At 43.0% G+C, this 27,991-nt stretch overlaps 1 protein-coding gene across 1 annotated transcript; it reads left to right on the plus strand.

Moving 5' to 3' along the window:
* The first annotated feature begins 318 nt into the window (after positions 1-318).
* On the plus strand, positions 319-27,984 carry LOC107180112 (vomeronasal type-1 receptor 4-like). The gene is made up of 4 exons (XM_015539764.2): positions 319-1,023; positions 2,922-2,983; positions 21,361-21,536; positions 27,863-27,984. The coding sequence occupies exons 1-4, from the start codon at positions 319-321 to the stop codon at positions 27,982-27,984; spliced, it is 1,065 nt and encodes a 354-aa protein (XP_015395250.2).
* The last annotated feature ends 7 nt before the right edge of the window (positions 27,985-27,991 follow it).

Genomic DNA, 27,991 nt, shown 5'->3' on the forward strand with positions numbered 1-27,991 from the left:
TTCCCCATACCTAAATTCCCCTTGTCTGTAAAAGGAGAATAATTTTAGTCTCTAGCTCACAAATTTGTGAGTATTAAATATTAGGCTATGCGAAGCATTAATAACAGTGGCTCATGCAGGTGCTCTGGTAAGATACAAATCAAAGTTGGTAAATCTCTCCACAAGAAAATACATTACAGACGTGGATTTTTTGGAGGAATAACTGGACATGGAGATTTGGGGATTTCTGTTTCCATGAAAAATGTAGCCCACAACTCATGTTTTTACAGAAAATCTCTGCGTGTGCATTTTGATGTCAAATTCTTGGAAAATGACAGAATGGCCTTAGCGGATTTGAAATTTGCAATGATCTTCCTGTTCCAGATAGTCGTTGGAGTTTGGGGAAATTTCTCGCTCTTATATCATTCTGTGACCCTTGCCTTCAGTGGATGCAAACCAAGGTCAACCGATTTAATTCTCAGGCACCTGACTGTAGCCAACTCCTTGGTCCTTCTCTCCAGAGGAATCCCAAGGACAATGGCTGCTTTTGGGTTAAGACATTTCCTCAATTATTTTGGATGCAAACTTGTTTTATACATTCACAGAGTGGCCAGGGGTGTGACCATTGGCACCATCTGTCTCCTGAGTGTCTTCCAGGCCATCACCATCAGCCCCAGAAAGTCCAGGTGGGCGGAGCTTAAAGCCAAAGCCCTGAAGTACATCGGGTCCTTCAATACCCTCTGCTGGGTCCTCCACATGCTGGTAAATTTTATTTTTCCAGTGTTTGCGACTGGCAGATGGAGTAACAAAACCGTCACAATGATGTTCTGTCCTACTCCGCTTCACGACAAAGTCTCAGACTCCACGTATACAGCATTGATAGCCTTTCATGATGTTTTATGTTTGGGGCTCATGTCCTGGGCCAGCGGCTCAATGGTGTTCATCCTGAACAGGCACAGGCAGCGGGTCCAACACATTCATAGGACCAAGGCCTCCCCAAGATCCTCCCCCGAGACCAGAGGCATCCACACCGTCCTTGTTCTGGTAAGCGCCTTTGTATCTTTTTACACCCTCTCCTTCGTGTTTTATGTTTATCTGGCTCTTTGTGATAATCCCAATTGGTGGGTGGTGACCACCTCCATACTAATCACCACAGGATTCCCGACCGTCACGCCCTTTGTTCTCATGAGCCGTAATCCCACTGTGTACAGGCTCTGCTCTTTCTGCTGTGGAAGAAAGACAGAATTCCCTGATCTCATCAGAAAAATATAAAATGGTTTGTTTGGGGCTGTGTTTAGTCATTGATGAAATCCTCTCACCCAAACCCTCAAGCACAATTATAAACCAGTGTCATCGTAGCTAGACTAGTAAATAAGACAGACTGTGACTCTGTCCTAATAATAAGAAGTAAATGTTAGTAGTGGTAGTAAATAAAGTGTTATGTACTTACTTACATAAGTGCGGTTCATCGAAAACTGCTGTGGAGAAATTCAGAGTCCGTGCAATGATAAAATAGTCGTGAAGGTATGTGAGATACTGAAAATGTTTTTGAGTGTCAGTTTCAATCTGATGTATTAAATTTTCCTAAAACTTAACTGGGCATGGAATTGTAAGGACAGTTCCCTAAAAAAGGAATTGCATGTGGGGTGATCCATCCAGAAGGAAGAGAGGCCTGGATGTTAATGCCAATGGCCGGGTGTGAAGCAGGAGAAACGTTACATTTCAGCTCTTGCAGAAATTAAAAGCCTTGTTTTAAATTCTGTCCCTCACCTCCTAAGGTACATGGTGGTTTGAAACACAGTCGTGGTTATGGTGTAGATTAGCATATGAAAATGTTTTCAGGTAAACAGTGGAAGAATGAGCAATAGGGTCACTAAGAAGAGACAGAAAGATGCTGAAGTTTAAAAGAACAGCAGGTGGGAAGCAACAATTAAATAGAGATTTGGTACATGGGGAAAATAAAGGCATTTCTAGGGTCTGTAGAAGGAAGATTGCCCTGTAAAACCTTGATGCCAATTGGCTGTGTTGACAAGAAAAAGGTTTCAAGATGGACTCCTGAATTTTCAACCTGAGGAAACACATTTGTGGAGGAATTTTCTATTAAGCTTGAAGAAATAGAGGAGGCAAAAGATATGAGTCTGGTTAAGGATGAACTTTGTTTTTGAAATCACAAAGGGCATTAAAATACCTTCAAGGAAAAAATGGCTATGGTCTCAAACATGGGAAATATTGTAATGTAGCTATCTGTAATTATAAGCTGCAAAGTTTTAAAGTAAATGTTCTATTTTAAAATAATTTTAGGGGTGCCTGGGTGGCTCAGTCAGTTAAGCGTCCAACTTTGGCTCAGGTCATGATCTCATGGTCCGTGAGTTGGAGGTCTGTGAGTTCGAGCCCTGCGTCAAGCTCTGTGCTGACAGCTTGGAACCTGGAGCCTGCTTCAGATTCTGTGTCTCCTTCTCTCTCTGATCCTCCCCTGTTCATGCTCTGTCTCTCTCTGTCTCAAAAATAAATAAACGTTAAAAAAATTTTTTTTTATAATTTTACATTTGTAGGGGCTCGGCTGGCTTAGTTGGTAGAGCGTGTGCCTCTTGATCTTGGGGTCGTGAGCTCAAGCCCCATGCTGGGCACAGAGCTTACTCTAAAAAAAAAAAAAAAAAAGTATTTATTTATTTATTTATTTTCACTAAAAAAGTTTTTTAGGTTCATTTATTTTTGAAAGAGAGAGAGAGAGAGAGAGGGAGAGAACAGTGCCTGAGTGGGGGAGGGGCAGAGAGAGGGAGACACAGAATCCAAAGCAGGCTCCAGGCTCTGAGCTGTCAGCACAGAACCCGATGCGGGGCTCGAATTCATGAACAATGAGATCATGACCCAAGACGAAGTCAGACACTTAACTGACTGAACCACCCAGGGCCCCCCTAATTTATTTATTTATTTACTTTTAGATTTGCAGAAAAGTTGTGAAGATAATACAGAGATGTCTCAAATGCCTTCTATCCAGTCTCCTGTAATGTTACCATTGGATGTTACCGTGGTGCATTTGGTCTTTTTTCTCTTCCAAGGTCCAGTGTGGAATATCACAGTAAACTTTGTCATTGTGTCTCCCCAGTCTTCTCTATGACACTCTCTGAGTCTTTCCTTGGTTTTCAGGACCTTGACAGGTGTGAGAAATCCTGGCAAGGCACTATTTTTTAATATATAGTTTATTTGTTTATTTTGAGAGGGAGAGGGAGGGCATGTGTGCATGAGCAGGGGAGGGGCAGAGAGAGAAGGAGAGAGAGAAAATCCTTTTTCTTTTTTTAAACATTTTTTAACATTTATTTATTTTTGAGAGATAGATTATGAGCAGGAGAGAGGCAGAGAAAGAGGGAGACACAGAATTTGAAGCAGGCTCCAGGCTCTGAGCTGTCAGCACAGAGCCCAATGCAAGGTTCCAACCCATGAAATGTGAGATCATGACCTGAGCCGAGGTTGGACACTTAACCGACTGAGCCACCCAGGCGCCCCAGGAGAGAGAGAATCCTAAGCAGACTGTGCACTATCAATGTAGAGCCTAACTCAGGGCTTGAACTCATGGAGACCTCACAAATGGTGAGATCATGACCTGAGCTGAAGTCAAGAATCAGATGCTTAACTGACAGGCACCCCATGAATCTATTGTTTTCTTTTTAGAATTTTTTAATTTTTAAAAATTAATTTTAATGTTTATTTATTTTTTAGAGAGAGAGACAGAGTGGGAGCAGGGGAGGGGGAGAGAGAGAGGGTGACACAGAATCTGAAGCAGGCTCCAGGCTCCGAGCTGTCAGCACAGAGCCCAATGTGGGGCTCGAAACCATGAACCATGAGATCATGACCTGAGCTGAATTCGGACACCTAACCAACTGAGCCACCCAGGCACCCCTCTGTTTTTTTGTTTTTTGTTTTTTAAATGGGGAGTGTGTGGCTTGCAGATTTCAAAAATGGATATTTCTAATTTTGGAAATATTTTCATATACTTCTCTTTACATTATGAAACTGATGCAAAGTATCAAGGATTCTACACTTTTAAAAGCAGTAGGGTTAATTTGACCTTATAGATATTGAACTTTGTGCTACAAAATAAAGATATTTTCAGCTCACATGAGCACCAAAATACCTACCATATATTAGATCACAAGGGAGAAAATATATACATATATACTATGTTAGTATATATATGTTTTTGTGTATATGTATATATAAATATATATATACATGGTATTCATATAAATGTAATCATGTGTATATACACACGTATATACATACACACATATACGTATGCATATAATTGTTTCCTATCACTCAATAGTATTGCAGTATTATTCATTAAGGAATTTAAAAATAATACTGATTTCAATAATGGCAAAATGCTTTCATCTTAAAATCTATGCTAATTGTTTCACTGTTTAAAATTATGTAGAACCTATTTTCCATTTCTCTAGTTTAATTCTTATAATTTATATCCATGAAAAAAATCTAATTGCATATAATTTTTAAAAAGTTTAGGGGCACCTGGGTGGCTCAGTCGGTTAAGCGGCCGACTTCGGCTCAGGTCATGATCTCGCAGTTTGTGAGTTCGAGCCCCGCGTTGGGGTCTGTGCTGACAACTCAGATCCTGGAGCCTGTTTCAGATTCTGTGTCTCCCTCTCTCTGACCCTCCCCCATTCATGCTCTGTCTCTCTCTGTCTCAAAAATAAATAAACGTTAAAAAAAAAATTTTTTTTTAAAGTTTGACTTTAACAGGAGCAATTCCTGTGTTTCATATGGTAATGGATATACATGTATAGGTTTAGAATTACCTTCTTATTGTGTGCTTTACATTGAATCTAGTCTATTGTCTTGTTTTTCTATCTTTTTTAAAAAATTTATTTATTTTTGAGAGAGAGAGAGAGAGAGAGACAGAGAGAGACAGAGAGTGAGTGGGGGAGGGACAGAGAGAGAGGGAGACACAGAATCCAAAGCAGGCTCCAGGCTCCAACACAGGGCTTGAACTCACAAGTTGTGAGATCATGACCTGAGCCAACATTGGACACTTAACAGACTCAGCTGCCTAGGCACCCCGTCTTGTTTTTCTATCTTAACTCTTCTACATTGATTTCTTTCTTTTTTTAAGATTTTATTTTTAAGTAATTTCTACATCCAACCTGGGACTTGAACTCACAACTCTGAGATCAAGAGTCACATGCTCCACCTACTAAGTCACACAGGTACTTCTCCCAGACCCGTTTTTTAGAATTTGTGATACCTGTTAAAAAACAAAGACATGCGCACAGGTCCTAAGTACGCAGCAAATATAAGAAATTCCAGAATCTGCATATGCTTCTGTATGTAACTCCCAGATAAAGATACAGAGAATTGTTAACACTCAGAAGTCCCTGGTTCTCCTTCTCAGTCACCACCCCAAGGGTGAACACTATTCTAGCCTCTAAAAACACAGATCAGTTTCTCCTGTGTTTCATTTTATATAAATGGTATGGTACAGCATGAACTCTTTTCTATTTATCTTTTTTTATTCAATATGGTGTTTGTGAATTTATCTATACCATTGCATGGACCTTGCATTGCCATTATTGTGTAGTATTCCATTGTGTGAACATTAAACTATTGATTTAATTATTCTGTGGGGTGCCTGGGTGGCTCAGTCGGTTGAGCATCCGACTTTGGCTCAGGTCATGATCTTGCAGTTTGTGAGTTTGAGCCCCACATCAGCCTCTGGTCTGACGGTTCAGAGCCTGCTTTGGATCCTCTGTCCCTCTCACCCTGCCCCTCCCTGGCTTGCACTCTCCCAAAAATAAATAAATATTAAAAAAGTAATTATTCTACCGTTTATGGGCAAGTGAGTTGTTTCCAGCTTGTGGCTGTTAGAAATAGTGCTGGTATGTAAATCCTAGAACTTGTGTTTTGGTGAGACATTGATACACGTATGAATCTATATTCAGTACATAGTAGTAGGAATAGTAGTGAAATCTTTGGGTCATAGATTTTCATCTTTTCATTTCTCTTAGACACTGCCAAATATTTGTGGACCAGGATTCCAATCAAATGGGACACTGTGGACTGAACCAAGCCTTGGGGGCTTGGGTTCTGGGTGAAACAATTTGCTAACTCAAGTTCGCCTTCCCTGAACAAGGAAGCCAATTAGAATGAGAGCTTGATGCAGAGGGAGGAGCTCAGAGCCGAGAGAATTTATCTACGGCCCTCGAAAATGGTCAGGAAGAGAGAGAGGTCAGAGGGTTCGCAGGGACCCGTGCCTGTGTTTCTCATTGTCCCCAAAGCTGTCAGAACTTTCCTATGGTCCTATTACTGCCATCTGTACTGTTAAAAAACAAAATTCAGGGGCACCTGGGTGACTCAGTTGGTTTAAGCTTCTCTCTCTCTTTTTTTCATGTTTATTTGTTTTTGAGATGGCACACGAGTGGGGGAGGGGCAGAGAGAGGGAGACACAATCCGAAGCAGGCTCCAGGCTCCGAGCTGTCAGCACAGAGCCCAATGTGAGGCTGGAACCCATAAACCATGAGATCATGACCTGAGCTGAAGTCAGACGCTTAACTGACTGAGCCACCCAGGCGCCCCGTGTCTGACTCTTGATTTCGGCTCAAGTCATGATCTCACGGTTCATGAGTTCAAGCCCTGCATCGGGCTCTGTGCTGGCAGCATGGGGCCTGCTTGGGATTTGCTCTCTCCCCTGCCCCTCTCTTTCTGTCCTTCCCTTGCTCGTGCGCGTGCACACGCGCTCTCTCTCTCAAAATTAATTTAAAAAAACCACAATTCAACCATTCAAACACAATTTAAAAGCTATTATTTTATGGTACGTGAATTGGGCATCATCATCCAGCAAATAGAAAGGAGCGCTGAGGAGCTGTACAAAATAAAAGACTTCTAGGCAGGAGAGAGCAGGACAAGGAAGTTGTACAAACACAGAGTGGATTGGTGTGGCAAGGCCACCTTTCTTTAAGTAACGGTAGGGCACTTCACTAGTGCCGAACAAGTGATTCCACACTGACGGGTTTCAGATCCCATTGCTGGGAGAGGCTGAAACTGCAATTAAGTTAGGGATTAAGCCTTGGTTTGGGAATGTGGGGCTGAGCATAAGTGACCCCAGTTTGGTCCTCTTGTCTCTTTTTTCACAACAGGTACCCATGTCACCATCTTGTTCTCTGTGATGCTGCAGAGGGAGGGGACATTAGGTATAGGGGGGTCTGGAAGCACCAAGTCTGCAGGTTACTTTCATGGATGGAGCAAAGTCCGTGGTCCTGATTACTCTCTAGACACGAGGAGCTGTAAGATAAAGAAGGCAGCAGGGATCTTAGGGTGAAGAGCCAAAGGAGAATGAAATCTCCCTAGCATCCTGGGCAGACCTGTGGTAGCCTCACACAGTCCCTTGAATCCCTCCCAAATACTTGCCCAAGGGAAAGTGTAATATTGCTGCAGGACCTGACTCTCTGCATTAAAATACGTCGCACTCCCTTAGAAAAAAATAACTCAAATTTGAGTGATCGGGTTTGGGAAGGAAGCTCCCATAACAGTATAGACAGAATCCTTTGGATGCATTCAACATCCTGTTACTGTTCCTGCTTTAGAATTATAGTAGACATTGATGGGTTGCACTATATATTTCCCTGTCTTACAAGTTTTAGAGGGAAGTATTCTCATTAGAGAGACGTGCAAGGAGAGAAGTGTTGGTAAGACCAAATCTTCTGCCACATGCCAGTGATGGACACAGCAGAATTTAGCATGGGTGCCTCCATCCTTTGAGAGGCAAATTTTTCACTGTTTAGATGATCTTCTCTTTGTTGGTAGTTCTGGAGGTTCAGTCAATACCCTGTCTAGGATGTTATGACATCTCTGCCAGTAGAGTAGCCGGTAAAACATGGCAAAATTGAAAGTCTTGGTTACCAATTAAAGGTTATTGGGACTAAGTAAAAACCTACAGTGTTTGAACCTTCCAGCAGTAAAGGAAAAATCTATTTTCTCTTTGGTACCCTGCTCTGGTCTGAATATTTGTGTCCCACCTGATTTTATATGGTAAAACCTAACTCCCACCTTGATGACATGAAGAGGTGAAGCCTTTAGGAGGTGACTAGGTCATGAGGGCAGAGACCTCATGAGTGGCATTAGTACCCTTATAAAAATGGCCTAGGGAAGCTCCCTTGCCCCTCCATCATTTGAGTACCTAGCCAGAAAATTCTGTCTATAAACCAGAAAATGGGTTCTCACCAGACACCGAATCTGCCGGTGTCTTGATCTCGGACTTCCCGGCCTCTACCCCTATGACAAAAAAAAAAAAGAAGTCTGTTGTTGATAAACTACCCAGTCTCTGGCATTCCATTTTAGCAGCTGAAATAGACTAAGACAAAAATTGGTAATGAGAATTGGGGTACACCTGTGAAACATCCCTAACCCTGTGGCATGGGAACAGCATGATGGATGGGGGCTGGAAGACTGTGGGAGAGCAGGGTAGAAAAAGCCTGCATCAGCACGAAAGGACCAGGAAGGGCGATTCTGGTGACAGCTCAAAAGAGAAGGGGAGACTGTAGAGGGGACCTTAGTCTTCTTGAGAACACCTCAGTGGAAATACAGATAGCAGAGGCAGTTCTGGCGGGGTCCCAGACAGACATGAGGAACGCTTTATTGGAAGCTGGAGGAGAGGTGTTGCTGTTACAGTATGGAAAGCACTTGGCTGAATTGTGTTCCTGTCCTGGTGTTTTGTACAGGGTAGACCTTGCGAGCGATGGAATTGGATCTTTGGCCGAGGAAAGGTGTAAGCAAAGTGTCAAAACAATAGTCTGTTTCCTCCTGGCTGCTTCTAATAGAACGGGAGAAGAGAGAAATGATGTAAATATGGAATTGTCAATCCAGTCTTGGGGAAAGCAGTTTGCCCCATGTCCTCCCTTCTTTTATGGGTCCAAGAAGAGTTATTTTTAATCTGTTCAGTTTTTTACCTTTGTTAGAATGAAATGGCAACTTTGAAGATCCTTATATGTGGAACTGGAAACCACAAATCCCCATTCTAAAGCCTGTCAAATTTGCAATTAGGTGGCATTAAGTATACTCACATTTTTAAAAAAAAAATTTAATGTTTATTTTTATTTTTGAGAGAGAGAGAGAGAGAAACAGAGACAGAGTGCAAGCAGGGGAGGGGCAGAGAGAAAGGGAGACAAAGAATCCGAAGCACGCTCCAGGCTCTGAGCTGTCAGCACAGAGCCCAACGTGAGGCTTGAACTCACAAACAGTGAGATCATGACCTGGGCTAAAGTTGGCCGCTTAACTGACTGAGCCACCCAGGTGCGGAGACAACAGACCCAGAATAGCCAACGCAGTATGGAAGGAGAAGAGCAAAGTTGGAGGCCTGACACCATGTGGCTTCAAGACTTATAAAGCTGGAGTAATCAACACAAGGCTATGTTAGTGGAAGAACAACCTGGTAGAGGAATGAGCTTATTGTGATGAGTACCCAGGGATGTATGGAAGTGTTGAATATTGTATACCTGAAACCAACATAACACTGTATGTTAACTAACTGGAACTAAAATAAAAACTTAAAAAAGAATAGACCGATAGATCAATGGAACAGAATAGAGAACCTAGAAAGAGACCCCTCGTAAATGCAGTCAACTCATCTTTCACAATGAAGCAAAGAAAGTACCAGTGGAGGAAAGATGGTCTTTTGAGCAAATGGTATTGAAAGAACTGAATATCTGCGTGAAGGAAAATGAATCTAGAAACTGACCTTACACCCTTCACAAAAACGAATTCAACAGGGCACCTGGGTGGTTCAGTTGGTTAAGCATCTGACTCTTGGTTTCAGCTCAGGTCATGATCTTACAGTTTGTGAGTTCAAGCCCCGTGTCCTGCTGGCTCCAAGCACTGACAGCTTGGAGGCTGCTTAGGATTCTCTCTCCCTCCTCCTCTGCCCCTCCCCTACTTGCTCTCTCTCTTTCTTTCTCAAAATAAATAAACAACAACAACAATAGCAAAACCAAAATTAACTCAAAATGGACACAGACCTAAATGTAGAGTGAAAAATAACAAAACTCTGCATACATAACTGGAGAAAACCTTGATAACCTTGGATATATAATGAATGCTTTTTATTTTTTTTATTTATTTTTTTTTTAATTTTTTTAATGTTTATTTATTTTTAAGAGAGAGTGAGACAGAGTGTGAGCAGGGGAGGGCCAGAGAGAGAGGAAGACACAGAATCCGAAACAGGCTCCAGGCTCTGAGCTGTCAGCCCAGAGCCCGATGCGGGGCCCGAACTCACAGAGTGCGAGATCGTGACCTGAGCCGAAGTCGGACGCTTAACCAACTGAGCCACCCAGGCGCCCCTATAATGAATGCTTTTTAAGTAAAACACTAGAGACAATGCATGAATGAAATTATTTATTAATATTTATTTATTTTTGGGAGAGCACAAGTGGGGGAGGGAGAGAGAGAGGGGAACAGAGGATCCAAAGCAGGCTCTGCACTGACAGTCTGACAGCAGCCAGCTTGATGTGGGGCTCGAACTCACAAACTGTGAGATCATGACCTGAGCGGAAGACAGACGCTCAACCGACTGAACTACCGAGGCACCCCAATTTATAAGCTAAACTTCATTAAAACTAAACATTTCTGGGGCACCTGGGTAGCTCATTCAGTTGAGTGTCTGACTCTTGGTTTTGGCTCAGGTCATGATCTCGAGGTTCATGAGGTCGAGCCACACTTCAGGTTCTGTGTTGACAGCATAGAGACTGCTTGGGATTCTCAGTCTCTCTCTGTCTCTCTGCCCCGCCTCTGCTCTCTTTCTCTCAAAATAAATAAAAAAAAATTAAAAAAAATAAATATCTTGGGATATACTATGAGGTACTCATAAATCACCTCATTTAATCTGGAAACTCCCATTTCTTCTCAGTTAAACCTTGCTTGTAGTTTGCTTTGGCTAATAAAGGATGCCTTCTCTGTTGGCCAGACATACTGGCTTTTGCAAGTGAAGGGTTTTTTTGTTTTGTTTTTTTTTTGTTTTTGTTTTTGAGAAAGAGACAGAGCATGAGTGGCAGAGGGGCAGAGAGAGAGGGAGACACAGAATCCGAAGAAGGCTCCAGGCTCTGAGCTGTCAACATAGAGCCTGACATGGGGCTCCAACCCACAAACCGTGAGATCATGACCTGAGCTGGAGTCAGACGCTTAACCGACTGAGCCACCCAGGTGTTCCATCCCACAAGTGAAGGTTTTAATCAGGTCTTGGTCTTTAATCAGGTCTAAGTTTCCGTTGTATTCCGCACTCATGTCAGAGACCTCCTCTTCTTTATCACTTCTCCTTTGCTGCGGAAAACAAAAACAAGAATTGTATAATTAATATAAGCTCTACTGTCTTAAAACTGTAAAATATAGCTCAGCACAAAGGATAAATGAAACAAAAACTTTCAAAGAAACACAAGACTCAGAAACAATAGCTGTTTTAGTTCTATCAATGTGTGTCTCCAGAGTGTGTTTATTAGACCAAAAAAAAAAAAAAAATCATCATCCAGAAATAGACGTATAAGTTTCAAGCAATTAAAAATATTTCTTTATTTTTGTGAATGCAAGCTGGTGCAGCCACTCTGGAAAACAGTATGGAGGTTCCTCAAAAAACTAAAAATAGAACTACCCTACCACCCAGCAATTGCACTACTAAGCATTTATCCACAGGATACAGGTGTGCTGTTTCGAAGGGACACATGCACCCCCATGTTTACAGCAGCACTATCAACAATAGCCAGAGTATGGAAAGAGCCCAAATGCCCATCGATGGATGAATGGATAAAGAAGGTGTGGCATATATATAAAACAGAGTATTACTGGGCAATCAAAAAGAATGAAATCTTGCCATTTGCAAGTATGTAGATGGAACTGGAGGGTATTATGCTAAGTGAAATTAGTCAGAGAAAGGCAAAAATCATATGGCTTCACTCATATGAGGACTTTAAGAGACAAAAAAGATGAATATAAGGGAAAGAAAACAAAAATAATATAAAAACAGGGAGGGGGACAAAACAGAAGAGACTCATAAATATGGAGAACAAACTGAGGGTTACGAGAGGGGTTGTGGGAGGGGGGATGGGCTAAATGGGGAAGGGGCACTAAGGAATCTACTCCTGAAATCATTGTTGCACTATATGCTAACTAATTTGGATGTAAATTTTAAAAAATAAAAAATAAAATTAAAAAAAATTCTTTATTTCAATGACAATGAAAATTTTCGACACCATCCCTTTTTAATATATTTTAAATTTTTTAATTAATTTATTTTTTAAAAGGTTTATTTATTTGGAGAGGGAGAGAGTGCACAAGCAGGGGAAGGGCAGAGAGAAAGTGGGAGAGAGAGAGAATCCCAATCAGGCTGTGAGCTCCACACTGGGCCTGATGTGGGGCTCAATCTCATGATAGTGAGATCATGACCTCAGCCAAAATCAAAAGTTGGACACTTAACCAAGTAAGCCACATAGGCCCATATATATTTTTTAATTTTTGAAGAATATTTTATTTTTTATGTCATCTCTACCCCCAATGTGGGGCTGGAAGTCACGATCTCCAGATCAAGAATTGCATGCTCTACCAAGTGAGACAGCCAGCCATTTTTTATCTTTAAAAATTTAACTTTTAGTGTCTTTTATCTCTTTTTAATTGATCAATTCTGTATTGGTACCTTCTTAAATTTTTTCCAATACTTTACTCAGTTTCAAAACCTGTTACGAACATTATTTTAGGGTCGTCCTCTATAGTTGTATGCTCCACTTAGACAAATTCAAGGTCAGATAATCTGGGGTAATGCTCAGGTTCTACAATTACTGACAGTTTGCCAAGATATTCTTTTGAGTCATGAAGAATAATACCACTATTGCTCTCATAGATCATTTTTGTGGTTTTATGGCTTAATTTATGAAAAGCTGTTAGAACGATATCTAGTACATAGTACATGTTCAAGAAGGATTGTTGTTTCCATTCTTGATATTAGAACTTGTAATTTCCAGGACACCTGACTGGCTCAGTTGGTAGAGTGTGCGACTCTTCAGCTCAGGGTTGTGAGTTCAAGCTCCATGTTGGGCGTGGAGCCTACTTTAAAAGAAAAAAAAGGGGGGACACCTGGGTGGCTCGGTTGAGTGGTCTGACTTCAGCTCACGTCATGATCTTGCATTTGTGGGTTCCAGCCCTTGTTGGGCTCAGTGCTGACAGGTCAGAACCTGGAGCCTGCTTTGAAGTCTGTGTTTTCCTCTCTCTCTGCCTGTACCCCTGCTCACGCTGTCTCTCAAAAAATAAAATAAAAACGTTAAAAAAAAAGAACTTTTAATTTTCACAGTACCCTTTCACTTGAAAGTCATCCATGATTCTCTGATCTCTTTGTTATTCAAAAGTGTGGCTCTTGGACCAGAAGTAGAAATGTGGAGGGGCACCTGGTTGCCTCAGTGGAGCATGTGACTCTTGATCTCAGTGTGCTGAGTTCAAGCCCCATGTTGGGTGTAGAGATTACTTCAATAAGATTTAAAAAAATGTTAGGGGCGCCTGGGTGGCTCAGTCGGTTAAACGTCCGACTTCGGCTCAGGTCACGACCTCGCGGTCCGTGAGTTCGAGCCCCGCGTCGGGCTCTGTGCTGACGGCTCAGAGCCTGGAGCCTGCTTCGGATTCTGTGTCTCCCTCTCTCTCTGCCCCTTCCCTGCTCATGCTGTGTCTCTGTCTCAAAAATAAATAAAACGTTAAAAAAAATTTTTTTTAATGTTTATTTATTTTTGAGACAGAGCATGAACGGGGGAGGGGCAGAGAGAGAGGGAGACACAGAATCCGAAGCAGGCTCCAGGCTCTGAGCCGTCAGCACAGAGCCCGACGCGGGGCTCGAACTCACGGACCGCGAGGTCGTGACCTGAGCCGAAGTCGGACGTTTAACCGACTGAGCCACCCAGGCGCCCCAAAGTTTGTTTATTTTTGAGAGGGAGAGAGAGAGAGAGTGCACACAAGGAAGGGAGAGAGAGAGAGAGAGAGAGAGAGAGAGAGAGAGAGAGAGAGAGAGAATCCCAAGCAGGCTCCACACCAGCAGTGCAGAGCCTGATTCAGGGCTCAAACCCGTGAGATCATGACCTGAGCCAAAGTTGGCCGCTTAACTGCCTGAGCCATCCAGGCGCCCCTATTGTTGTCCGCCTCTTAAAGTCCAGTGTTTTTTTTGTTTGTTTGTTTGTTTTGTTTTTTACTCACTAGTTTTTTACCTTTTTTTTTTTTTAACTCATTAGTACTCAGAAGTGGAACTCAGGGTATGAAAATTTTAAATGTTCCTCTAACGTACTAAAGATGCTGTCAGAAAACAGTATTTTGGGGAATCACTTTTGAGAACCTTCTACAACATCCTCTCTTCTCTCCTGAGCAAAATACTGGATTAGAAACTGGAGAATCCCCAGCAAGAGTCATGAGAGTCATGTTTTGTTTTTGTTTGTTTGTTTGTTTCTTTGTTTTCTTAGAAACAGGACTTGCTGTCTCTAAGCCAGACCTGGTCATCTTTTTGGAGCAAAAGCAGGAGCCCTGGAATGGGAAGAGAAAGGAGACAGTAGCCACACACCCAGGTAGCTGGGCATGAATGAAGTGGATGATGGAGGTGAGGTCCAAGGTCAGGGAGAAAGCCTCACCTTAAAATGTGGTTTGAGCAGCTTTGCTTCAGTAACATGATTTTTGAGAACACTAAGTTCATGTCTCTTGCTGTCACAGAGGGACATCTGCCCAACACTTATCGTGCTTGTATATATAGTTTTTTTTTTTTTAACATTTATTTATTTTTGAGACAGAGAGAGACAGAGCATGAACGGGGGAGGGTCAGAGAGAGAGGGAGACACAGAATCGGAAGCAGGCTCCAGGCTCTGAGCCATCAGCCCAGAGCCTGACGCGGGGCTCGAACCCACGGACCGCGAGATCGTGACCTGAGCCGAAGTCGGACGCCCAACCGACTGAGCCACCCAGGCGCCCCTTGTATGTATAGTTTTTTAAGGATTCTCCTTCAGCTCTAGAGTTTTTCATCGCATCCACAGTGAGGACCAGGGTCTCCCTGTGAGCCATGAGAGATTACATGATCTGGCTGCTCTTTGTTGCTCCTGGGTGTCTGGGGGAAGTCTGCATATTTCTGAGGAACACTGTGCTAAGCCTTGTCTTATGTCCTTTTTCTCTTTCATGTTGGAAGTGTGTGAAGCGATATCGAGATAATATATTTATGTTGTATTCAGAATTTTGATGGTTAGATTTTCTTATTCTTGTTTTGCAATTCCCTAACAATGTGTTTCCTTGTTTTGTGGAAGGATCCCCAGCCTTAGAGAATTGCGCTTTAGGTTTTTACATATATATTAAGATTTTGGATCACCAATTTGGTATCCTTAAAGACAATGTGGGGATTAATTCAAATGTGTATCAGTCCTGTGTCTATTGCAAACAAAGCTATGTCTGTGTCTGCCTGTATAAGTATTATCCCTACTGTGTTCATGACTTATCTTGCTTATTTCTCTTCTCAGTTAATGGTCAAAGGTTGCTTTATTTATCCTGTTTAGGTGAGTAGTCATGAAAATTGTCTTTTTCTTTCTTTAAATGTTTATTTTTTTTAATTTTAAAAATTTTTGTTTATTTATGTATTTATTTATTTATGAGAGAGAGAGAGAGAGTGCAAGCAGGGGTGGGCAATGAGAGAGAGGGAGACTTCGAATCCAAAGCGGGCTCTAGGCTCTGAGCTATTAGCACAGAGTTGCTTGACACAGGGCTTGAACTCACCAACCATGAGATCATGACCTGAGCCGAACTTGGATGCTTCACCAACTGAGCCACCCACATGCCCCAAATGTTTATTTATTTTTGAGAGGGAGGGAGGGAGGGAGAGAGAGAGAGAGAGAGAGAGAGAGAAAGAGAGAGAGAGAGGACATGTATGTGAACAGGAGAGGGACTGAGGAAGGGGGAGAGAGAATCCCAAGCAAGCTCCGTGCTGTCAGCGCAGAGCCCAATGTCGGGCTCCATTCCCCTGAACCATGAGATCATGACCTGAGCTAAGAGTTGGATGCTTAACACACTGAGCCACCCAGGTGCCCGGAAACCCAAAACCTGTTAAACAACCACTTCCTGGGGTGCCTGGGTGGCTCAGTTGGTTAAGCATTCAACTTTAGCTCAGGTCATGGTCTCATGGTTCCTGAGTTCAAGCCCCACATTGGGCTTTCTGCAGTCAGCACAGAGGCCCCTTCAGATCCTCTGTTCCCAGTCTCTCTGCCCCTCCCCTGCTCACACTCTCTTTCTTAAAATAAACATTAAAAAACCAACCAACCAACCAACCAACCAAACAAACAAACAAACAAAACAATCACTTCTTCATTTCCCTCTACTCTAAGCCCCTGGCAAGTATCATTGTTATTTCTCTACCTATGAGGGTGACTACATATGATTATTCACATAAGTGGATTGCTATGGCATTTGTGTGTCTTTTTTTATTTTTATTATTTTTTTTATTAAAAAATTTTTTTTTTTAACGTTTATTTATTTTTGAGACAGAGAGACAGAGCATGAATGGGGGAGGGTCAGAGAGAGAGGGAGACACAGAATCTGAAACAGGCTCCAGGCTCCGAGCAGTCAGCACAAAGCCTGACGTGGGGCTTGAACTCACAGAGTGTGAGATCACGACCTGAACCGAAGTCAGACGCTTAACCGACTGAGCCACCCAGGCGCCCGGCATTTGTGTGTCTTGATTGACTTTAGTCATATGCTTGAATTCCTTTCTCTTTAGTTTTCACATATCTATTCCAGGTCTTTTTTTTTTTTAATTTTTTTTTTTAACGTTTATTTATTTTTGAGACAGAGAGAGACAGAGCATGAACGGGGGAGGGTCACAGAGAGAAGGAGACACAGAATCTGAAACAGGCTCCAGGCTCTGAGCTGTCAGCACAGAGCCTGAAGTGGGGCTTGAACTCATGAACCGTGAGATCATGACCTGAGCCAAAGTCGGTCACTTAACCGACTGAGCCACCCAGGTGCCCCTCTAAATTTTTTTTTTTAATGTTTATTTTTTGAGAGACAGAGAGAGAGAGACAGAGCATGAGCAGGGGAGGGGCAGAGAGAGAGGGAGACACAGAATCCGAAGCAGGCTCCAGGCTCTGAGCTGTCAGCACAGAGCCAGATGTGGGGCTTGAACTCACGAACTGTGAGATCATGACCTGAGCTGAAGTCGGACACTTACCTGACTGAGCCCCCCGGGCGCCCCCCATTCTAAAAGCACTAAATTTTGGGGACGCCCGGGTGGCTCAGTCGATTAAATGTCCAACTGCAGCCCAGGTCATGATCTCATGTTTCATGGGTTCCAGTCCCACATCAGGCTCTGTGCTGACAGCTCGGAGCCTGGAGCCTGCTTCGGATTCTGTGTCTCCCTCTCTGTCTCCCCCCTCCCCATTCCCACTCTGTCTCTCTCTCGCTCTCTCAAAAGTAAATAAACGTTAAAAAAAATGAAAAAAAAAATAAAAGCACTAAATTTTTACCCACCTCCCCATGTTTTATGTATATGACATCATACTTTACATCTTGGAGAAGTTTCCTAAGGATTCTGAGCTTAGTAAATAAACTTCCTTCCCTTACACCTTAGCTGCTCTTCAAACTGTTCCTACGATGCTGCTTCGGCAGGATTGTTTGTTGTTTTGCCCTCCGGCTGTCCCAGAGCCCAGCCTGCCAATTTTTAAAGTTCCCAGTGTTAAGCCCCACTGACTGTAAAAACTTGTGATGTTATGCCCGTCTGGTTTTCAAAGCCAGACGTCAGGGGACTCATCTTCTGAGTGCAGGTCCGCTGTGTCTGGTGTGCCCGGTGTGGGGTCTGTTCCTCTCCTTCCTCTATGTGTGTGGTCTTCCTCCCTTTTGTTGCTGATCCGGCTGGCTAGTTTGGTTACCCACCGCCCAGGACTCCACCCTTCCTTACCCTTTTTTTTTTTTTTAATGTTTATTTATTTTTGAGAGAGAGTGTGAGTGTGAGCTGGGGGGGAAGAGGCTCAGAGAGAGAGAGGGAGACAGAATCCCAAGCAGTGCTCCAACCCACAAGCCATGAAATCATGTCCTGAGCTGATGTCAGATGCTTAACCGACTGAGCCACCCAGGCACCTGCATTCCTACCTTTTTTGATGTGGCCTCCTCTCTACAATTAATTAATTGTAGAGTCTGCTGTAACAGTTTTAGGATTGTTTTCTGGATTATTGACACTGATGTGACTGTCATCTAGGTGTGTCTGTGGGATGAGGTGAGCCTAGGATTTTCCTCTGTCTTCCCATGTTCTCCATATATGGCCATTACTATGTTGATATGGTTTCCTTCCATTTCTAATTTGTGGAGTGTGTGTGTGTGTGTGGTTTTTTTTGTATCATTAAATGATGTCGAATATTGTCAAATTCCTTTTCTGTATTCATTGATATGATCACGTGGTTTTTTTTTTACCTTAATTCTGTTAAGTCTTAGATTTCTTAAAAAATTTTTTTTTAAATGTTTATTTATTTTTGAGAGAAAGAGAGAGAGGGAGAGATAGAGAGGGAGGTAAGGACAGAGAGAGAGGGAGACACAGAATCCGAAGCAGGCTCCACGTGGGGTTCGAACTCATGAACCATGAGATCATGACCTGAGCTGAAGAAGGATGCTTAACTGACTAAGCCACCCAGGCGCCCCTTAAGTCTTAGATTTCTTAATGTCCCTACATCAACACACCCCTTGAATTCCAAAAAGAATTTCCACATGTTTGTGGTGTATAATTTCAAAATTGCTTTTGAATTCAGTTTGTTATATATTTTTGGAGAACTTTGGCATCAATATCCATCATGAGTAGTAGTCTGTAATTTTCTTTGTAGTGTCTTTGTTTGGCTTTGATATCAACCGATACTAGCCTTATAAAATTACACTCCACTTCCGGAAGTCTTTGATGAGAGGTGACATCATTTACTTATTATTTATTGTTATTATTACTTACTGTTTGCTTGACTTATCTAGTGAATTCATCTGGCTCAGGACTTTTCTTTGTTGGAAGTTTTTTTTTTTTAATTACTTTTTCAATCTTCCTAGTAGATATAGATCTGTTGTGATTTTTTGTTTGTTTTAATTTCGTCAAGACAGAGTCCAGGATAGGTTGTATCTTTCTAGAAATTTTTACATACTTTTTTAATATCCATTTGTTGACATATAATTGTTCATCTTCCCTCAAAATTATTTTATTTCTATGGCATCATTTATAACGTGTCTGTTTTTACTTTTGATTTTAGGTGAGTCTTCTCTCATTTATTCTTAATCTAGATAAGGGTGTGTCAATTTTGATCTTAAAAAAAAACTTTTATTGCTATTTTGCTATTTTTGCCATACCCCATTTTATTTTTTTTTCTGCTGTATTTTAAAATTATGTTCTTCCTGCTAATTTTGGACTTAGATTGTTCTTATTTTTCTACTCCCTTGAGATAAAAGTTTATGTTGTTCACTTGAGATATCTTTTGATGTAAGCATATGTCATTTAATTTTTTAAACTTTTTATTAAATTTTTTTTTTAATGTTTATTTTTGAGAGAGACAGAGTATGAGCGGGGCAGGGGCAGAGAGAAAGGGAGTCACAGAATCCAAAGCAGGCTCCAGGCTCTGAGCTGTCAGCACAGAGTCCGACGTGGGGCTCGAACTCACAGACTGTGAGATCATGACCTGAGCTGAAGTCAGACGCTGCACCGACTGAGCCACCCAGACACCCCATCATATGTTACTTCAAACTTCACCCTTATTATTACTTTCTCTGAATCCCATAAGTTTTGGTATATTGTGTTTCATTTCAAGCATCTCAACATATTTTTTGATTTCTTATTTATTTTTATTTCTTTCCTATTTTATTTATTTTTATTTCTTATTTATTTTTAGAGGGAGAGTGTGCACCTGGGCACATGTACATGAAGCAGGGGAGGGGCAGAGAGAGGAGGGGAGAGAGAACCTCAAGCTGGCTCCACACCCAGCACGATCCCTCCACCCTGGGATCATGACCTGAGCTGAAATCAAAAGTTAGATGTTCAACTAACTGAGCCACCTAGGTGCCCCTCCTTTTTAATTTCTTTTTCGACCCATTGATTGGGCAAGAATGTGTTGTTCAGGTTCCACATATTTGGGGAGTTTCTAGATTTCCATCTGCTCTTGATTTTTAGATTCATTCAACTGTGGCCATAAAAGAGAAGTATATGATTTCAATCTTCTTAAATGTGTTAATACTTGCTTTGTAGGCAGCTCTTTCTTTTAAAAAAAAAAATTTTTTTTAACATTTATTTTTTGAGTGGCAGAGATAGAGTATGAGTGGGAGAGGGGCAGAGGGAGAGGCAGTCACAGATTCTGAAGCAGGCTCCAGGCTCCAAGCTGTCAGCACAGAACCCGATGTAGGGCTCAAACTCACAAACCTCGAGATGGTGACCTGAGCCAAAGTCGGATGCTGAACGAACCGACTGAGCCACCCAGATGCCCCTGTAGGCAGCTCTTTTCTGCCTTGGGGTCCTGTTTCCATGCTTTAATAAAATCACCTTTTTGCACCAAAAACAAACAAACAAACAAAAACTAACTTGTTTTGTGAACAAACAGGTTATCTATACTGGAGAATGTTGTTCCATGTCTGATTGAGGACATGATGTATTCTAGTGTAGTTTAGTGGCGTCCTCGGTTTATGTCTGTTATAGCTAATTGTTGTATATTACGGTTCAAGTCCTCTCCTTATTGAACTTCTTTTTTTTTCTGTCCAATAGAAATTGGGACAGTGACTTCTCCGACATGATGTGAGGGCTCAGAGCACAAAACGAACACGTCTTACGTGTGCATCCACTGGTGATCCAGAAATTAATTTTCATGGCAGGGGGGGGATTTCCCTGTGCATCAAGGAATAACCTCAGACACTTTCCCTTGGTTCCTTAGTCACCTATGAACACCTTTTTGGTGGGAAGGAGCAAGTGTCCCATTTCTTCGGAGCTGAGTGACTCAGTCTCTCATGCCAACTAACAACCTAGAAATTGTCCCAAAGCCTGGGTAAAGAGAGCTGGCAGTTACAGTGAAGGCCAGTTTAAATCCCAAGCCAGTTAAAGAGGGTAGTAACCCCAAGCGGTTGTCTAGGGTCCCAGGTTCTAGCGTGGGAAACTGAGGAGTGAGACCCGGTGCGGGCTCCCAGGGCCCACCACTCCCCCTTTGGGTTCCCAAGGGGACTGCACACTATGGCGTGTCAGAGCAGGCCGAAGTAATTCAGAGCAGAGTGGGCAGCAGTAAGAACAGGTTCCCAGACCAGTTCTTCCAGTTCCCCTTCTTCCCTGGAGAATAGACACATTAAAGCCCGGAGACAGAAATTACATCGGCATTAAATCGACTCTCTTTCCCACAGGAGGAATTTACCAGCCCCCCCAAAAGCCACACTGTGCCGCGAAGACTCAATTTTGGGGTATCGCCGTTCCTCAGACTGTCCCTTCGTGGTCGCCACGATGATGCAGGTAGGCTGGGTCCGAGGACCCGCGAAGGGGTCCCGCAGCACCAGCCAGAAGGATGTCTGGCTAAGCACAGGTTAGAAATCAAACCCGAGCCAGTAGGAGGTGAGACCAGAGTTTACTGAAGGTACGGAGAGAGCAGGTACAGACGGTATCTATAAGACTCAGAAAGGAAAGGAGAGAGAGAGAGAGACAGAGAGAGTCTTACCTTTGCTTGGGGCCTGGGAATTTTTTTGAGGATTGTGGTCTGGTTTACATGTCCTCTTTGGCATCCGGGAACTGGTTCGAACAAACACAAGGGCACAGATGTCTAGCTTTGGCGGTCTCGAATATGCACGTGATGACTTCCTCTGGTCATTCTACCTGGTCCTTCCTTAGGTGTTATCCATTGTGCTGCAGGACTCCAAAGAAATCATTAGCTCCTTGCCCCCTACAAGGAGGACGTACACTATTTGCGTTACGAGGCACGCGTAAACTTGGGGGTGCAGGTCCTGGCAAAAATAGAATCAGGAAAAGGAGCAAAAAGCAGATTTTTATGGAGTCCTTCAGGTTTCCTATCTGAGCACTACTTTTTCTATGTCATTCACCAGACCTCTGTCCTGTGGCCACTCTAAGCAAAAATATATGCCTATACCACGAGTGGACACATGAGAACATCGCTGGTACTCTTTCGTAGCATCTGACACAATGGCCATCACCCATTGCCCTGTAACAAACTTGTTACAAAGAGACCCTGTGATTTAGAGTATGCTTTACCCAGATGCACAAGAATTTCATTATGTATGCAAATAATGGCTTATTTTTTTGGAGTGGGCAGGAAAAACCATAGAACACCGCAATTATGTTATGATCTTATGGTAAAAATTATCGGTGTGGAAGAATAATATTCTTTTACCATTCATAATTATGCTAGCTGGTCAATAGATTTATTGTCTCTTTGACCATAAATCTGTGAGAAATAGACATGATAAAGAAAACTTGGGGCACCTGGGTGGCTCAGTGGTTTAAGCGTCCGACTTTGGCTCAGGTCATGATGTCGCAGTTTGTGAATTCCAGCCCTGCATCTGGCTCTGTGCTGACAGCTCAGAGCCTGGAGCCTGCTTCAGATTCTGTGTCTCCTTCTCTCTCTGCCCCTCCCCCACTTGTGCCCTATATCCCTCTGTCTCTCAAAAATAAATAAATAAATAAAAGGAAAAAGAAAACTAATGTCTGGGCCTTCAATTAGTAAGGGAATTCTCAAGAGAATTTGGGCTGGAGAAGTAGATTAGTGAGAAGTAACAAGATTTGTTTATACAGACTTCTCAGCTCTAAATTCTTTACCCCTGGTGATAAGAATGTCTCTATCTCTTGGAACTGGGAGGGCACCTTTCCCATAGGAGACTGATTTCTTGCTTTCTGGAGACTGATGTTGGGTGGGGCGGGGGTGGGGGGGTGTCAGAATGTTGTTTTTGCATTTGTGTTTCATACATCACTTTTAATTCAAAACAGTATGCCAAAGGAGTACATTTTAGGGCACCCTTGTCCCTTACACAAAGTTAGGAAGACAGAACTGCAATACCCACCCCCTAGGCAGGAAGATCAGAAGCCTAGAGAGCTCTCCCTCCAGGCCCCACTCAGATGCCTTCTCTTCTGAAGCTTTGTCGAGGCCTGGCCCCACCCTCATCTCTCCCCTTACTGAACAGATTAGAGGAGGTGAGAGTTTTTGGTTTGCAGTTCCTCCTGCATCATAAGCAGCAAGAGTTAGGGGTCCCCAGCAAGAGAAAGGGGAGTCTTTTTTTTTTTTTTTTAAGTCCCCAGCTATTTTCTGTGATCTGTGCCTCACAGGCTCTACCCCTCTAGCATACCTCGTGCAAAACTTCCTAGGCGGTGTCAGAATTACAGAGCAATGCAAAAACCTCGGTAGTTGAGGATCTTAAGGGAACAAAGGGAAGACAGAAAGTACCAGTCTCTAGCCTTACCATATCAGAGACGATAAATCAGTGGCACATATTTCCAGTGCTGTTTGAAAAGTGAGCAAGGACCTGTATTCCTTTCCTGAGATAAGGGGCCCAAGGCCCCGTTCACTTTGCACTGGGTCTGCAAGCATACTCACTCAGCTCATCACCCCTTCCCCTGGTCTGAGGGTTACCTGGGCTTCGTTATAATGTTAAAGTCTCCGCCCTAGGAGACCAGGCTTCAGGAACCTAACATAGGATGCACGTATAGGCATGTTTTCTAAGCATACTTGTGCAACCCCTGCCTGCCTTTACATGGCATGACACAACTCCTCATTCTTCCTATTTATCCTAACCCTGAGTAAAAGGAACCCACTCACCCCTGCCCAGGGAGTCACTGCGTTGGGAGTTACTCCCAGTGATCTTTTTATTTGCTGCAAATAAAGTTTCCTCTGTGTGACAACTCCCCCTGGTGTAGGCTGTACTCTACTTGTGACTCACCGGGGAGCAAACTCCCCTTCATTTGGTTATAACAGCTCGGTTGTAGGTCCTCTACCGATACATGAGAGCAAAGAACTGTATGTTTTGGTGCCTAAATTTGTCTTTATTAGATTTTGTGCTTTGAGAGCCTACCCATTCAGCACCCTGTTTCCTCTTTCTGAACATCCTATAGTTTCTCAAGTCTTAGTTTTTTTTTTTTTAATTTTTTAATGTTTATTTATTTTTGAGAGAGAGAGAGAGAGAGAGAGAGAGAGAGAAAGGGCCAGAGAGAGGGGAAGACACAGAATCTGAAGCAGGCTCCAGTCTCTGAGCTATCAGCACAGAGCCTGATGCAGGGCTTGAACCCATGAACTGCGAGATCGTGACCTGAGCTGAAGTTGGACGCTTAAACGACTGAGCCACCCAGGCGCCCCTCAAGTCTTAGTTTTAAATTATTATTATTATTTTTTTTAATGTTTTATTTATTTTTGAGAGAGAGAGAGAGAGACAGAGCATGAGTGGGAGAGGAGCAGAGAGAGAGGGAGACACAGAATCCGAAACAGGCTCCGGGCTCTGAGCTGACAGTGGGGCTCTGAGCCCGACGTGGGGCTTGAACTCACAAACTGTGAGATCATGACCTGAGCCGAAGCTGGACACTTAACCGACTGAGCCACCCAGGCACCCCTAAAATTATTTTTAAAAATATTTATTTTTGGGCACCTGGGTGGCTCAGTCGGTTGAGTGCCCGACTTTGGCTCAGGTCATGATCTCTCAGTCTGTGAGTTCGAGCCCTGTGTTGGGCTCTATGCTCTCAGCTCAGAGCCTGGAGCCTGCTGGGATCCTGTGTCTCTCTCTCTCTCTGCCCCTCCCCTGCTCATGCTCTGTCTCTCTCTGTCTCTCTCTCAAAAACAAATAAACATTAAAATAAACTTAAAAAATAACAAAATATTTATTTATTTTTGAGGGGGAAGGGGCAGAGAGACAGGGGGATAGTGATCCAAAGCAGGCTCTGTGCTGACAGCAGGATGCCTAAGGCAGGGCTGGAACTCATGAACTGCACGAGCATGATCTGAGCCAGAGCTGGATGCTTAACCACCTGAGCCACCCAGGCACCCCATTACTCAAGTTTTAAAACATGAATACAAATATACATTGTGAAATGATTATCACAATCAAGCTAATGAACATACCCCTCACCTCATATAGCTAAGATTTGTGTGTATGTGTGGTGAGAACACTTAAGATGTTCTCTCCTAGTGAATTTCGAGTGTACAGTACACTATTAATTATAGCCACAATGATGTGTATTAGACTTGTAACTGACCTATTTAGCGTGGCTCCTAGCTCAGGAAATGGACGGGTAAGCCTGCCATGCAGGTGCACTGCCATGGCCAAGTGCTCTTTTCCAGGAAATCCCTACAGGGCTGGACAAATGTAAAGGGTGGCTCCCGGCTGGGTTTGCCAACAGTGTTGCTGAAATAACTCCCATCACCTCCTCACAAGAGAAGTTAATAACTCAAGAGACAAGGGATTGGGCAAAGAGAAAGGGAGAAATTTATTTGGGGGGAGAAGAGGCAGACGCAAGCCTTAACAACTGGCCTCTCTGCTAACAGGATGGACACCTAGTGTTTTATAGGGAGAGGGTCAGGGGGGCACTTGCGCGAGAACGGGCAGGGAGCACGTGGTCATGCGTGGGGGCTGGTATGTGCTCAGCGCCTGATCACGAGCAGCACAGGGGAGGAAGTCTTGTAGGCATTCTGTTGCCATCAGGGCTTTTCTGCCCCAGCCATTGGAATGTCCCGGTCATTTCAAAACATCTTCATCAGTGCCTTAAAGACTGTGCTATAAGAACAATGGGCTTCAGTTAGAGCACGAGTGAAATGGTCTTGTCTATTTTATGGTTGTATTAAACATTTTTTTTAAATGTTTTTTAAAATTTATTTTAGAGAGAGAGAGAGAGAGAGAGAACAAGCAGGGGAAGGGCAGAGAAAGAGGGGGACACAGAATTCAAAGCAGGCTCCAGGCTGTGAGCACAGAGCCCCACACGGGGCTCAAACTCACAAGTTGTGACATCACGGCCTGCGCCAAAGTCGGACGCTTAACGACCTGAGCCACCCGGGCGCCCCTATTTCTGGTGTTGCCTGTTGGGGTCTGCAATTGAGTAAGAGGGCTGGCTAGCTGAACTCCAATAATTATTTATCCTGCCTGAGTACCATTTGATTAGCGTCTCAATATTTCTTCCGCCCTCAGCGCCTGATAACAAACATGCTAATCTTCACATTTATGATTTTAACTTTTTATGGGTTCCACATATACATACAGAATTGTTTTTTTCCTGTGTGTGGCTTATTTAATTTAGCAAAGTGTCCTCTGGATACATCCTGTTGCTGCAAATGGAAATATTTCTTTCACTTTTGAGGCTGAACACACACACACACACAAACACACACACACAACTTCAGAAGTATATTCAGGAGTATATATATATATATATATATATGCACACAAAATACTGGTTTTATTCATTGGAGGAGAGAATATGTGATGTCAAAATAAATCATTTTGTGGGGTGCCTGTGTGGCTCCGTCTGTTGAGCATCTGACTCTTGGTTTCGGCTCAGGTCATGATCTCACAGTTTGTGAGTTCAAGCCCCACATCAGGTTCTGTGCTGACAGTGCAGAGCCTGCTTGGAATTCTCTCTCTCTCTTTACCCCTCTGCCGCTCACTCTTTCTCTCTCTCTCAAGATAAATAAATAAACTTAAAAAAATAAAGGAATTAAAAAAATCACTTTGCATGTGGATTTTTTTGAGCTGAAGGCAATTAGGACCCAGCAGGCTCAGGTAATGTGATTTTGCCTCTAAGTTAACTGCTAGGAAGAAATTAGATAGGGGACCTCAACCAGGAAGAGAGCTAATACCAGAGATAATTTTTTTTATCAGCAAGATTGGCCTGCCTGGTGTGGAAAACCTTTGCCGACATTTGCTCTTTCCTTTTTACTGTGAATTTATTAACCCCTTTTTGAAATTCTAAATCCCTACCCCCCCCTTCTTAGGTCAGAATGGCCAATAGGTATCATTTGCTTGTCCTTGAGCCTCCTATCTTTGGGGTTTCTGTAATGAAGAAATTAAATTTGTTTTTCTCCTGTGATTAATCTTTCTTTCTTTTTTTCTTTTTCTTTTTTTTTGAGTAGGCTCCACACTCAGCATGGAGCCCAACATGGGGCTTGAACTCATGACCCTGAGGTCAAGACCTGAGCTGAGATCAAGAGTTAGAGGCTTAACTGACTGAGCCACTCAGGCGCCCTTAATCTGTCTTATGTCAGTTTAATTATTAGACCAGCCAAAGAATCTAGAAGGAAGAGAAAAGTTTTCCTCTTCTACACATTCATCCCAATCAGCAGGACAACTGTAGCGAGACCATTTCATATTTTACAGTGGGAAACCACTGACTATTTTCTAGAATGGCTAGCATAAAGAAAAAAAAAATGACAACACCAAATTCCAGTGAAAACGTTGAGGAATTAGAGTTCTCATATACTGCTAACGGGAGTGGATGAGCTACATTCAACTCTGGAAAGCTGCTTGGCAGTTACTTATGAAAATAAACATTTCCCTACTGAAGGGGAGCATTTGGTCACCCGCACACATGCGCCTCTTCCGTTAAGAATTATTTTAGGCTGCTTATTTTAAAGAAACAGCAGACAAAGGAAAAAGTCTGAAATCCGAAGTTCTGGTTTCCTTTTGTAAGAGGCATTTGCATTTATAAAGGAAAGCTCTATTTGTAAGGATGCCTCCCTCTGTAGCCCAGAGAGGGGAGAATGTGCAAATCCCCAGAAACTGCTCAATGGAGAAAGCATGGATTGAAATCTGGACAACAACCACCGTAGGCTTGATCCTCGTGCTCTGCCTGGTCACCTCCCCAAATGCTTCCCAGTAGGATCACGCGTGGGGTTCCCCAAAGCATTACTGCTGCTGCCCACCCCCTCAGATTCCGTCGCTCGGTCACTTGGTGTGGGTGGAAACAAGTGTTGTGTTAATGAAGCACTCTCCACGACTCTAAGTGAGGCCAGAGTTAAGCACGAGAGCTTCCCATCATTTTATGGGAGTTGAGTGCAGG

Source organism: Panthera tigris, chromosome E2 (assembly GCF_018350195.1).
Source record: "Panthera tigris isolate Pti1 chromosome E2, P.tigris_Pti1_mat1.1, whole genome shotgun sequence".
Classification (NCBI taxonomy): Eukaryota; Metazoa; Chordata; class Mammalia; order Carnivora; family Felidae; genus Panthera; species Panthera tigris.

Bases quoted from the DNA above. Each gene is read 5' to 3' on its own strand.
- LOC107180112 (XM_015539764.2), top strand. From the start codon at position 319: ATGGCCTTAGCGGATTTGAAATTTGCAATGATCTTCCTGTTCCAGATA. The intron at 1,024-2,921 runs GTAAGCGCCTTT...ATTTACTTTTAG, and splicing joins TCCACACCGTCCTTGTTCTG to ATTTGCAGAAAAGTTGTGAA. The intron at 21,537-27,862 runs GTTAGAAATCAA...CCACCCCCTCAG, and splicing joins GGATGTCTGGCTAAGCACAG to ATTCCGTCGCTCGGTCACTT.